The following is a 13,721-nucleotide window of genomic DNA, read 5'->3' as shown; positions in this document are numbered from 1 at the left end:
TTTATTCAAGCTTCTAAAAATAGTCCAAGACTTAAGCCAAGGTTAGTAGATCCAGAATTTGTAGAGTAAATATTTGAGAGGAACCCAGTGGCACTGATCATTGCTCAAACAGCTGCTGGGAGGACCCTTGTCCTCAGCATCCTATTGGATGCTCTGATGCTTGATGCTCCTCCTTGCTCAAATAGATGGCAAGTCAAGTTCTGTAGACCCCAAACTTAGCCCCCCTTTTCTCCTTTTTTATCTTGAAAACAGTTTTAGAGAGATGGCGAATCTGAATTGACAAAGGGCACTTGCAGCATTACCCAGCCGCTGACCTGCATATAAATGCTGAAGAAATAAAATTATCTGTTCAGCTTGCAAGTGAAGGGTGGTTGATGTGAATTGAATATGAGTAAAAGATGCAAGCTGAGCAGTTGAGAGGGGCTGGGCCCTGAATATTTAATGCCATTTTCACCAAGATATTTCCCTTGCAATTTGGAGAACACTTGTATCTCACTTCAGACAGAGACCTTTCTCCAGAGACAGAGAAGAACACTACCTCCAGTCCTCAAGTGACAGTAGCTGGAAAACAGCCTGCTTGGGATATGATCCCAACTTTTCCCATTAGCAGTTATGAGGTGGAGCCTCACTGAAAATGCAAAGCTCTGGCATGATTACTTGGCTTAACAACTTCCCAAAACATACCACATCAGTCTTGGCTGCTGCAGATCAGTGGCTCAACAGCTTCAGTGGAGATCGTGGACTGACACAGGTTGAAGATCTGTTTTTTTCATGTGCCTGTTTTTTTTTGTTCTGGAGTCTTTTAAAGTATCAGCTAACATATGTCTATATGACTCATCGGCTCGCAGCTCTTTGTGATTTTCTGTCTCTTCAAATAGTGTCTCTTCTGTGCTGTGCTCAGACAGTGGGAGGTGATGATGTCCTCATGGCTCCTCACCCCTGCCAAGCGGTGGGTCTGATCCGTGCAGCAGACAGCAGGGGGCACCTTGGTGTACTGCAGTAGACAGCAGCACAGCTCTACCACCACCTACCAAGAGGGAGCTTAGTGGGTTGTACAGGCAGGACAAGGGGTGCCAAGCTACCACGTCTTGTACTACCACTAAGAGAATGGCCCATGGAAGAAATCAGATTGGCATTGCAACATATTTGGCATTCTGTGAGAGCCATCACTGCTGTGATGTTTCAGCCATTAAAATGTGACATGCCTGTCAGTCGATGTCCTGCCCCGTGAGAGGTAAAGACTTCCTCAGAGGACAAGTGTGTGTGTCTGCCTCAGTGATGGGTCTAGCTTAGAGCAGGACTTTGGTTAAATGGGATGCAGCTGTTTCCACAAGCAGACCTCTTTCAGTTTCACTTTTGGGTTCTTGGCTGGTCCACACATGATGTGGATGATGGGCTGCACTTGATTCAGAATAAAGGAGCTAGAGAGTTTTTCCAAGAGTAAGACACCCTGTTCTCCTAAATCATATGTATGGCTGGGACTGGTACTACCATGACCTGGGGCACTACTTGGGGAGTGGCGAGGCTTTTGTCTCAACACAGAGTGTTTTTACTTCCTTTAGAGAAAACAGAGGTTGGGCCACAGTTAGGGGACAAGAGTAGTTTTTGTCTGTGGCTGGTATAGGCTATGAACATGGAAGTTCCAGTGCATTGTCATCTTAGTGCACAGGGGGTAGAGGGTGATGGATAAGGCCATGACATTACCAGTGATGCTGAGGGCCCTTAGAAATTGCAGAGCAGCTGCTTACCATGGGGTCCCTTTCCTCTGTGTTAAGGAAATCCAAGGCCTGGGGATGGAGTATGTAACCTGCTGGAGGAGTTGTGCCTGACCATGCTGCAGGCAGTGCATGTACTTTGCCTTTGGCAGTTCACGAGGTCTTTTCCCATGTGTAGCACATGCAGCAAATAGGAGTGATTGCAAGGGGCTGTTTTATTGAGTCACAAAGCTATGTGACCCCAAGGGCTTTCCTTGCTCTTGCAAGCTGTTTGCAGTCTGCAGGTTTCTCCCTTTGGATGTTTCTGTCCCAAAGGATGCTCTAGTGCTTTTCTGACTCAAAGCTGCAAAAGTCTTCTAGACTTCTAATTTGATACTGAATGCTTTTGTTGCTAAGTATCTAGCACTTGTATTGCTTGAAGTATGTTGTGTGAGTTGGTGATCCTTTAAATGTGCATGTTCTATCAGTATTTGCTAATTAAAATATGTGCTATTAAAATACACCTCCATGTGCAAGTGGAAGAAGCATGTGTGGACCAGATACAGTGTGGCAAGTCCAACATGACTCTAAGTACTCTCAAGTTACAAAATGACTTCCAATGTATATGGATTTATTTATTTTTATCCTTTGAAAAACTTAGTGTTGAAATTGCTTTTAAACTGCTAGGATAAAAAAGTGGCATAAAGCCTATTTTTGAAAGGCCAGACTGAAAACAGCACCTGTGATGTAGGAAGCTCCTGGCTACAAATTGCTGGAAGAATATTTTGGGGATGTTGTTATTGCGGGTTTGTGCTAGACTCCCTTTTCCCTAGCTGTGTTCTTGGATGCTGCTGGACATAGAGTATTGGGACAGCAGATCCTCTTGTGGGACCTCCTGCCCTTGTTGGTGCATCTATCTCCTTGTGTCTGGAGATGTCTGTTCCTGCAGCTCTCTCCACCCTAGGACTAGCTCAGTGCTTTTCCCCTCCCTTTGGTGCAGAAAGGTTGTGTGCTCACAGGCTGAGGGACTTGTTTTCCCCTTCTTTCCCAGTTTCTATTTTGATCTCATTATGAGAACCTACAGCTACAGCTTCTTGTTTCATGAGGAAACAAAACCAAATTGGTCCTCCCAAGATGTCCTGGTCATTTAGGAGCAAGGGAGGCCAGAGTGAGTTGTGTGGGTGCCTAGAACACACTTGCTATGCCAGGGAGGAAAGGAGGGAAACAAAGATACTGAAAAACCTGAAGGGCACCCCATAACTATGACTGAGAGAGGCAATAAGGGTCAAACATTTTTCTATGATAATTTTGACCTAAGATCCTCAACAGTTCCCAGGGGAAGAAGAAGAAAAGGTGACCCACAGGAGAGTCTTCAGGCAGGTCCTTGTGGCACTCTGTAGGGAAGAGTCCCCCTGTGGCTGAGGAAGGCAGGATGTGTGAGAGAGGGGAAACTTCTAGTCTTCAGCCTGCTGGAAACAGGTGGGATTTTTTTTTCCTGTGGCTCTCTGAAGCTGGATGTGTTGAGAGACTCATAATCTCACAGCTACTGTTAAAATAGTAGTGGCTTCACTGTCTTGAGCACAGGACATGAGAAGGGGCTAAGTGAAGCACTCGAGTGTGAAACTCTTGGGTATGAAGCTGAGGAAGCAATTTAGATCGGTAGTACACCAGCTTTTGAAGTACATCACTGATTTTTGGGTGGCCAGTGTGCGAGGCCTCTTTGACTGATGTAAGTAGTGCCTATGTTTTATGTCCTCTTTGAATCTGGGTGTTAAACACTTAATAAAAATCAGTCTCTTTAAAGTGTCCTACAAGGTTTCATGTTTATCTCCAAAGTGTTGAGTGCCAGACAGCTGTTTTGTTTGGCATGTGTTTGCCAAGTTTTGTTCATTTTTCAGGTTCTTGGTGAAATATTCTGACTTGGTTACAGTAAGAAGTGTTTCATGCCTTCTTACATAAGCAATTTGTTGCTCATAAAAACTCTTTAGTGTCCCTGGATGAGTTTCCTGTTGCTCTTCTCCAAGATTCCCTTACTTCTCCTGTCCTCTTTAGTCTTGACCTTTATTTTGTTTGCAGTTCTGAAGCAAAAGCTGGCAATCTGCTGTCTTAGCAGCTCGGATCCCTCGGAAGACCATCACGACTAAATTAATTCTGCCTTTGCTGATGCCAGCAAATTGTCTTCCTTTTTGCTTCCCCTTGCCTTGTGTCTTTGCTCAGGGACGAGAAATAGCCAGCTGTAATTCTGAGACGAGCAAGGTGCTTTTCCTTCAGTCCTATGCGGGTGTGGAGACCAAAGCTTGTTTTCCATTGCCTTCCCAGCTGATATGTCTTCCCAGGACTCTTTCCTTCATCTGCTCTTCTTTCAGGGTCTTCTAAAATACTCAGACCATCTCTTCTGTGGCGCCTGTTTAAGTATCCATTGCATGACCTGGTTGATTCATGAGCTGTAGAATACTCACAGACAGGCTGTAAAGTGGGGCTCTTGATTTAGAAAGGAGGGATGCTGCTGCTAGTCCTGCTGCTGAGCTGCTGAATCACCCTGCACACACTGTGCTTTGGTCTTTCTCTACCCTTGTGGGCCAAGGCAGCCTCTCCTGCAGTTATCCATTGGATGCTCAGACACTTCTTTAATGTAGGTAACCCTCATCCAACTCACTGAGACTTGTAGGTGAGGGAGAAAGAGACAGTTAAGAACTGATAATCTCCCTGTGCCTATTCAGGGATAGCTGTTTGGGGAGGGCTCTTTTATTTAGCATACAGAGACTTGGGGAATTACAGTGGGTTGAAGCTGTTGACATCAAAGGTCAGCCAAAAAGTAAATGCACTTTTAACTGTTAATCTGGAGGGAACTAGACATGGGCTGTTTCATCACAGAATGCACCCAGGAGAGGAGCACTGCCGTTGTCACCATTCCAAGCACGTCTTGGGACAAAATGAGGGCTGTGTTCAACATGCCCAGTCATGTTCCATTGTTCACTTCCACAGACATTCATATTGGAAAAAACCACTTGGGATCTCCTGCCAGGGCAAACCTGATGCAGGCAGAGAGTCAGCCTTCTCTTGACTTAGTTCAAACACACAACCCAGAGCTCCTGCACATATCTGGAATAATGACTACCACAGCAACATTTTATCTGGCAATGCTACTTTGAGGTGTATCTGCCCCACATCAGTGCTTCATTTTGCTTGTCTGAGGTATTTTTGAGCTGGCATCAGAAGTGAGAGGGAGCTTGTAATGGAAACTTCCTTGCTTTTACATTTCCCAGCATCATAGCTCCAGCTTTCTGAAGTGTGGTTGCAGCGGCTTGTTGTTCCCCCTTGGAAGATCGGGGGTGGCTTAAAGGGAATGACTGGTATTTTGTGAGCGTGTCCCCAAGGGGCTGTGGCAGACAGGGTGCCCTCCCTTTGAAGGATGCCTCCTGTGTGTTGGTCCCCTAATCCATATGAAATACCCACTATTTAAATTGTTTGAAAGAAACTGACTCTGTCTGGTTTGAAACTCTTTGGGAACATTCTACAGTCTGTTGGGCTGGCAGACCAGAAGCAGAAGTTATTTCATGAGTGAGGGAAGTGATTTCCAACCAGGGGACACAGGGGTAGGAAATGAAAATGGATGGCTTTGTATGGATGTTTCCTTAGGTCAGAGATTTTGTGTCCGGAAATTTTATCGTCCTTATTCCAGAATGACTCTTTTTGGTCCCTGCCCAAGCAGAGTAAACTTTGCATATGGTCAAGATTTTTCAGAAACTTGAAAAAAATACTACTCTGCTCCCATGTGACATCAATATACCAGTGCTGTCAGAGATCCTAACTTTGGACTGATGTGTTGCTCTGGAAAAGTCCTCCATAAACCTCTAGTTCCTGGTTTTGACTTTATTTTTCAGCTCTAGTTTGAAACTCTTAATTTGGATCAAGCATGAATCCCCTCCCCTTCCCATTTGTCATTGTTGATTTGTCACAAATTACTTGTATTTCAGTTAAAAAAGTGGAATGACTGATTTCTGCCAGTGCAGAGTTTGGGGCTATTATGTGTATTTTATATTTAACACCCTCTTGCTGTGATAAAAGATGATTTCTGCATTTGTAGGGCCAGATCCTTGCTGATGTTGCAACTTTTGAAGTTAGTCGAGGTGTGCCAGTTTTTTAAACCACTGAGGATAAGGCCTGTGGTGCCTTAAATATTTAAACCCCTTTGTTGTCTAGACATGAACCATTTTCAAACTCCTTTTATGTGCAGACTGGTGAGGTTTTGCAAAGGGAATTTGACCCCCTGTATGGCAAATTTTAAACCTCCCGTCAAAAGATTTGCTTATCTTAGGCTATATTTTTCTTGGACTCTCCCCAGTTCCCAGAATATGCCAACCAAAAGCTGAAAGGCATTGTTCTAGGTGCTTTTGATATACCTGTTTGACATCTCTAAAATAAACCCACATGTATGATCCTTCTCTGGGTCACACTGGCATAGCTCCATGGAGTTCAATCAAGCCAGGCTGACTTTTCTTGGCTGGGATAATGGTCCACAGATGAACAAGCAGGCCAAGTCTTCCCAATCTTTTGAACTGGGTATCAAAGCAGTCACCCTGGATGAAAGCCAGAAGAAATGTACTCCAAGGATGCTCCAGGGCTCTTGCTAAAGTGGGAGATCCTCTGCTGTGCTGTAGAGGGAGACTGACAGCCAGTGGTTTGCTTCCTCCCATGGCCATGCTAGGGACTGTGCAGCCTTGCTGCCAACTGCATTGAGCCATGCAGAGACTGCTTCTGTGCTTCAGGCTGACCAAAAGGCACAAGTTGGCCACCTCCAGGTGGCAGTAGCAGTGGGGACCCCTGGATTGGCACACCCTGGTACCTCTGTGCCTCCAGGAAAGCTTGCTGTGCACACTTCAGCACCCATGTGGGTAACTCGGTGGGAGGGATTGTTCTTTGCAGCTTCTCATCTATGGGGGAATTTGGAAAGGAGAGACTGCGAAATATTTCTCCGTTCAGCCTCATAGGAGAGCTCTATATTTAGTTGCTGGTAATCTCTGTTGTGGCTCTGTGCCTCTAATCCCCTGCTCTGATATCCTCCCTGGAGAAGATGAGAGGTGGAGAAACTGGCCCAGTTGACGTGGTGGCTCAGCAGGATTACAGCACATCTGCCCTCCCTTTCCTGAAGGGTTGGCACTGAAGCTGCTTTGCTGGCCCACTGCACCATGTTGTGCTCAGTGTGTGTGCATGTGAAACCCCTGGCACGGGAGTGTGCCTTGGTTTTGCAAGGGAATAGGGCATATCATTGTGGGACTGCTTTTGCCATTGTGTGGGGACTCGCCCTGAGCAGGTTAAGATGAGGTATTGGTGCAGGAGCAGGGCTGTGGGAGGCAAAAATAGTACTTGCATTTAAAACAGAAAAAAGATGAGGCTGTTTCCCTTTGGCTGTGTGATTCATATATGCCTCTTTTTCCCCCTTTTTAGAGAAGAGAATGTCAGATGTACTTTTTAATCAAGTCAGTGTTTTCTGGTGCCAAGGCGTGAGGTTTTTTACAGGGCAAAACCACATCAGTTTCTGAAAATTGAGGCTTCATGAGCTTTTGCATCCTGAGTTCCTCTTTTTAGTCTTAGCTGGGCTATTTCATGGCTTTGGAACGCAGGGAACAATGAAATGCTGCATTTTGTTAGGCAAGAATATGCCACTGATAATCCCTACTCTCTAGTGCAGAGGACGTACAAAGTGATGGGGGTCCATCCCACCCCCTTGTCTCTCAGGAAGTTTAGTGCAAAGGCTACTTTTACAGTTTTGAAAAGGCTAGTGAGATGAAGCAGCTCATAACCACAGAGGAGCTGCCTCCCTGATTCATGTTTGCTGTTTACTTATTTTGCTTTTCTTGGAGAACTTGAAAGCAGTAAGTGTTGTTTTCCCCCCTTGCTCCTTGCTCTGTGGTCTCTGTTTGTTGACAGTGTTTAAAGGACTAGGCTGGCAGAAGGAAAGCCACTTATCAGCCTTAATGCTCGGGTCCTCTGGTGCCCCCTGAAGTTGATACCCTTTCTGAAAGCTGTGCCCCGCCCAGGGGCAACATCGTGTTGTAAGGGAGCTGAAGCACTCTGTCTGTGGATGGAGAGGGTTGTGTGCTCCCATCTGGGGCTGTTCTGACTGGGCTTGTGGCTTCCTCTGAATGGTCTATTTCTGGGACCAAAGGAGTCTATTCTCCAGGTCTGGTGATGCCAGCAGAGATGCCAAGCCTGGGCTGTGCTGAATTGTCAAGCCAAGCCCTGTCTCCTGGGCTGCCTTTCCTGTAACCTCCAGGGTCAGAGATGTGCCCTGAGCCTTGTACCAGCTGCCCCAGTGTTACTCCAGGCCACCTCCTCTGACCACTCTTTTCTTTGAGCAGGAAAAAACTGACACTGATGAAGGAGATGCTGGCAGGCTGCGGCGCAGGTACCTGCCAGGTGATTGTCACCACTCCCATGGAGATGCTCAAAATCCAGCTGCAGGATGCAGGACGTATTGGTATGTGGACTTTTCTTCCCTGTGCACTGAGCAGGGAGGGGAGAAAGGGCTGGGACTGGGTTGTCAAGGTGGAGGTGAGAGAATGACTGGAGAAAACCTTTTTCCTTCCCCCTGCTCTCCCATGTCAGAGATATCTCAGACTGTAGCAGAAGTTTCTCCTCTTCTTCCCAGCTTCCTTTCCCCCCACACTTCTCTCAGCTGGCTTTGCAGAGGCCCTTGCAGTTACAAAAGGTGATGGTTTTTTTGCTCAAAGCAATAGGCTTGGCAATTGAAACAGCAAATGCTGCTGGTGGATGGAGAGAGACAGGAGAGATGACTGGGTGGTCATCTTGTGAGTGATTAAAACTCATTAGATACTGTGCAACCAAGAAGGGATTAGCATCTTCCAGTGCCTTTCCCTTGTGGTGCTTCCTCCATCTCCATGTTTTCTGATGTCTGTTCTTTCTCCCTTCTACCCCCCTGTAGCACCTCCCTAACAGCTTCCCAAGGGGATGTGCTCTTTCCAAATGAATTGTCTCCCCTTGTACTCTGGGAGTGTCTTCTTTTCTTCCTGACAAAAACAGCAGTTGTCTCGGTTGAAACAGTAAATAAAATTCTCCCAGAGCACTGGATTTGAACGAGGTTTGGGGTCAGGCTCTCGGGACTGTGGGCAGGAGCTGGCAGACAGAGGCAGGAGGGAGTGTGAGCCTCTTGGCTGAAACAATGTGGAGTGTTTCTGGTGAGAATGCAGACCAGTCTGGCACGGAGACTCTAGGGGAAAGAGTTGATTGCTTTTGCCTTAGTTTCTTCCAGAGGTCAGCCTGGGCGATGGCCTCACTCCCCAGGAGCCCTGCATGACACTGTTAGAATCCGTGTTTGTGGCTCTTCCTGGAAAATGGGCCAATTTGCCCTTTAATCTCTCATTGGATGTGGCGTTCCTGAATAATCGCGGATTTACTTTTTCTTTCCTCTCTTCACTGTTTTTAATGCAGACCTTATCCTCTTTGTGCGTATTATTTTAAAATGTTTGAAGGAATTAAGCCATGGTTTGAGGGTTCAGGAGAGGTTTTTGCTGCTGTGAACAGCCTGTTCTCTGTGTGGCAGGAGAGCTGTGGTGTCCCGGTGGCAGCCAGAGGATTGCCTACAGGTTGATGTGTTCTCCATCTTCTGGCCAAAGGGCAGAATTGCATCGGTTGGGAAAGTGGGAGAAACCAGGTTGTGTTTATAAATCTGGCTGAGAAACTCCCCGGGTTAATGATTGCTTTCAAGGGAAGGAGACAAAGAACAGAGCTGTTGAACTACTCTAATTTATGAACATCTTTGCTTTGTCGTACAGGCAGCTCAGGGACACAGCTGGAAGCAGGGACTGGCACCTGCCTACTCATAGCAGCTTCTGTTCTCTGCACTGCAGGGAATGTGTGTGACAGGCTGCTCCTGCTCAGGCAAACCATTTGGTGGGAAAGTGCGGTGAGCATTGCTGTGGTGTGGCAGCACCAGATGCCATACTGGGACAGGCTGAGGGAGATGGGCAGTCTGGGAGCAAAAGCTTGCAGGGCACCTGGCTGGCCTTCTATGGCCTTCATGCATATTTTGTCACACCTGGAGATCTGCCTTTTCCTCCTTGTCCCGTGGCACCAGGCAGCAAGAGATGCTGCTGAGCAACTTGCAGACCTGTGGTTGTGCTCTTCTCCCCAGCGGCACAGAAGAAGCTGATGGCAGCACAGGCCCAACTCTCCTCTTCCCCTGCGGCGGGGGCGGCCGAGCCGGTGGTGGAGACGCGCACCACAGCGACACAGATAACGAGGGAGCTGCTGCGGAGCAAGGGCATCGCGGGACTCTACAAGGGCCTGGGAGCCACACTGCTAAGGTAGGGTGGACAAAACTATGGTCCTCCGCATGTGCTGGGGTCTTCAGTTTGAGTGCTGAAAAAAAGGGGGAGCCCATTGATTCTGCAGGGCTGCATGCCTCCCGTGGGCCTGTTGTCCTTTGTGCAGTCAGTTTTACCCCTCTGAGTTTCCCCTCCTGTCTGCGTTGCAGTCGCAGAGTTGGGATGTCTGCATTGCACTCAGGGCTGTGCTGCCAATGTGTGATGCTTGCAGCCCCTCCATTGCTCACTTTCTTGGTGTCCTTCTCTGAGTTGGCTCATCCTTGTACTTCTTTCTTCCCTTTTCTCCCACCCCACTGCAGGGATGTCCCATTCTCCATTGTTTACTTCCCGCTGTTTGCAAACCTGAACAAGCTGGGCCAGAAAGACCCCAATGTCAAGGCTCCATTCTACGTGTCCTTCCTCTCTGGATGTGTGGCTGGGAGTACGGCTGCAGTGGCTGTCAATCCTTGTGATGGTGAGTCCTGAGCAGCCTGTGGTGGTGGCCTGGTGCCAAGTGACAGGAGTAAGAGGCCCAGAGTGGACTAGGTGAGGAGGAGGATGACTGCCAGCCTCTTCACAGTATGAGGGCACAGGGAGGCACAGGAGGGGACCTCTGCTGTCTGAGCTGCCACCAGCTCAAATGGTGTGACTTCAGCTGAGCTACAGTTTTGGCCACAGCTTGCACAGAGGTTTGCAGTACTCAATAAGTATGCCAGAAAGAGGGTGTCATTCATTTCAGTCATTCTTCACAGGAATGGCTGCAGACAAGCCCCTGAAAAGCCACATTTCCATGTGGCTTTTAATATGCAGACCACTTACATACATATGGTCATGGAGAAAGACAGAAAGCCTCAAATCTATGGCCTTTTCTCCTGCCTCACAGCATCTGCCTTAAATACCACCTTGGTTTCTCTCCTGTGAAGAACACCAGGAAGTAACTCCTCTCTCTCCAACATTGCACACGCTCCAAGGTGTGAAAGAATGTAAAAACAGAATTGTATATTTTAGATACTTCTTCCAGAAGGAGCTGAACATTTGAAAAGGAGTTCCCACTTTGCAGAAAGATATCTGAATTTGGAAGTGTTTAAAGCTTAAGTCAGCCTTTGAAACCTGGATCACAGTGAGGGGAGAGGTTGGGTTTTGGGTGGCTGTGTGGGTTTTTTATCTGTTTATGAAGGGATGGGTTTTCCCCGTTCTTGCTGATAAATATACGAAAGCGGTCTGTGTTCTTGGTAATCTCATTTTGACAGTGTTTCAAAGACATTACTCTTGGGCTGGCCCTTGCCTGCTACGCTCCCAGTGCTCACCAGTGTCTCTTCTCTTCTTCTCCCCAGTGATCAAAACGCGGCTGCAGTCCTTGCAGAGGGGAGTGAATGAAGACACCTACTCGGGAATCCTGGACTGCACCAAGTAAGACTCCTTGTGAAGGAGGGCACCACATCAGGTGTATGGTATCTGCTGCTGCCTGCTGCCAGGCAGGCAGTGCAGCTTTTAGACCCAACCAGCAGCTTCTGTTCCAGGTTCCCTCTGAAGCTGTGCTTTTATTAATCTATCTATCTCTATGCATAGATAGATATAGATCTATATCCATATATATATATAGTTATGTAAAAGAGAACTTCTCCCCATATTGAGCAAGATAAATATAGCATTTATATTTAAATACTTATGTCCAAACCCCAGTAGTCATAACAGTGAGATTTTATTTCTGCAAGGGAAGGCAATGCTGTGGTTGTCTCTCCCGAGGCCCCGCTGTGTGAGAATCCTACAGTATTAAGTCTTGTATTCCTCCTGGGACTGCTCTGCACAGTGTCTGCAGGAGCACTGCCAGAGTGGGCTGTCCCCAGCTGCATCCTGTGCTAAACTGTGGTCTGGCTGCTTCAAAACATGAAAGGACTTTTTCTGCTTCTGTATTTCTGTCATGGCCAGAATCCCTTGCCATCTGGCTGTGTCCCATGCTGAGGGTGGAGCTGGCCCCACTTTGGTACGGGGGGACCTCTTGATGTAAGCTTGGAGTGGGTCATCTTAGCTGTACTTCCAGACACAGGCAGATGCTCCTGCTTCTGGGTCAGATGTAGGGATGGGGCATGTTTCTGCATGGCCATTTGCAGAGCATGTGGGGGATGATCTGCTGTGGGGGCGGTGCCAGGTGACAGCTCTTGCCTGGATTTAGCCTCTGGAGGGAGGCAGAAAGCCAGGGCATGGCCACAAGCTCTCCTGACATGGTGGAGGAGTGAGGTGGACACTTACCTGTCTCTGCTGTTTCTCCCCAGGAAGATCTGGCAGAAGGAAGGGCCCACAGCCTTCTTCAAAGGGGCATACTGCCGAGCCCTGGTCATTGCTCCTCTCTTCGGCATTGCACAAGTTGTCTACTTCATTGGCATCGCGGAGTTCCTGTTGGACATGCTCCCCAAGCCCCGGGCCTAGCCCTGGCGTGCTGGTGTGCCCTCCCGCCCTCTGCAGCGCTGAATTCATCCCCGTGTTCACCATCCATGTCCACTGATATCAGAGCAACAGCACAAAGGGTTCGCGCAGGGATGCCGAAGGGATGTGGTCTCCAGATGAGCAAACATGGGGAGGGAGAGAGTCCCTTCTCTGTCTTGGTCTGGAACCTGCTCCCTCCTGCTCCTTCCACGGACAATAGTTAATTATTCATCTCTCTTTTTTTTTTTAATTTCCCTTTCTTTTTTTTTTAATTGTCATTCTTAAGGACACTGGTAAGCACAGACTGGGCTTGCAGACCCAGAAGTCTCCTCTCAGCCCTGGGGAGAAAGAGAGAGGGGAAAGAAATAACTTGAACCCTCATCCACCACCGATTCCCTCTTTCTTCCTGGAGCTGCCAGCTATCTGAGGAGGAGCTGGAGGGGCAGCTGTGTCCCCTCAGCACCTCCTTGGCTCTGCTGACCTTGGGTCAAGAGTGGGCACTGCACAAAGGGGGCTTATCTTATTGCTGCTGGAGGCACAGTGTGGGGGATGCTGGATCTGGCAAATTCCTTGGCCTGGAAACCTTCACTCCTCCCTTCTCCCTTTTTAAAAACGAGTTGGACTTAAATGAATGCTGATTGTTAATATTGATTTTGTAATTATTTTTGTTTTAAAGCAAAAGGGATATCCCTCCTAACCAGGTGTCACAGGCACATTCTGGTGAGGTGCAGAGATAAGATGTCTGCTCTGTAGGGAACATGTCTGTGGGATCACATGAATGTCCAAAGGTGCTTCCCTGCTTGGCTACAGGCAGGGAAGGGAGAGGAATTTGGGATCAAGTTATTTTCATTTGGGGGTGTTTTCTGGGTGGGTTTTTTTGGGGGGGTGGGGTGTGTTTGGTTTTGGTTTTTTGGAGGGGGCTTTTATTTGTTTGTTCTTGGTTTGTTTTGTTTTTTTTCTTAATGTGGGGTTGTGGGGAGGGAAAACCAAACAAGAAACCACTTACATTCCTTCAACCTGCCCACCTCCAGGGTGATAAAGTGGTGGCTGCAGGTGTAGAGTAGCTGATCTAATTTTTTTCCAGCCTGACCCCAGGTGTGGGAAGGGAGGCACTTACTCCATTTCTGTGGTGCCCAAACTCAGGGAGCCGCACTAGAAATGCTGCTCCTGTGTGCTCACCTTGCAAGGTGAAAACACAAAGCCTGGTTGTGTTTTGATGTTTAACTTGGGTGTGTTTGGAGTCAGCCAGTGTAGAGGAGGCGGAAGGTTCCCGCAC

General features: G+C 47.8%; 1 protein-coding gene across 2 annotated transcripts in view; it reads left to right on the top strand.

Annotated features, from left to right (window-relative positions):
• The window catches only part of SLC25A22 (solute carrier family 25 member 22), a 51,062-nt gene extending 37,854 nt beyond the window's left edge, over positions 1–13,208 (top strand). For both annotated transcript variants that reach the window (XM_017812437.1, XM_017812430.1), the window contains exons 6-10: positions 8,057–8,175; positions 9,850–10,021; positions 10,342–10,496; positions 11,356–11,431; positions 12,295–13,208. In XM_017812437.1, coding sequence (XP_017667926.1) covers positions 8,057–8,175; positions 9,850–10,021; positions 10,342–10,496; positions 11,356–11,431; positions 12,295–12,448 — 676 coding nt within the window. In that variant the 3' untranslated portion in view covers positions 12,449–13,208. The remainder of the gene's footprint in view (positions 1–8,056; positions 8,176–9,849; positions 10,022–10,341; positions 10,497–11,355; positions 11,432–12,294) is intronic.
• Positions 13,209–13,721: the final 513 nt, after the last annotated feature.

This window comes from Lepidothrix coronata, unplaced genomic scaffold (assembly GCF_001604755.1).
Source record: "Lepidothrix coronata isolate B3197 unplaced genomic scaffold, Lepidothrix_coronata-1.0 Scaffold1, whole genome shotgun sequence".
In the NCBI taxonomy this organism is placed as follows: Eukaryota; Metazoa; Chordata; class Aves; order Passeriformes; family Pipridae; genus Lepidothrix; species Lepidothrix coronata.
The sequence above is the reverse complement of the archived record's forward strand: the minus strand, read 5'-3'. Positions and strand labels throughout refer to the sequence as shown.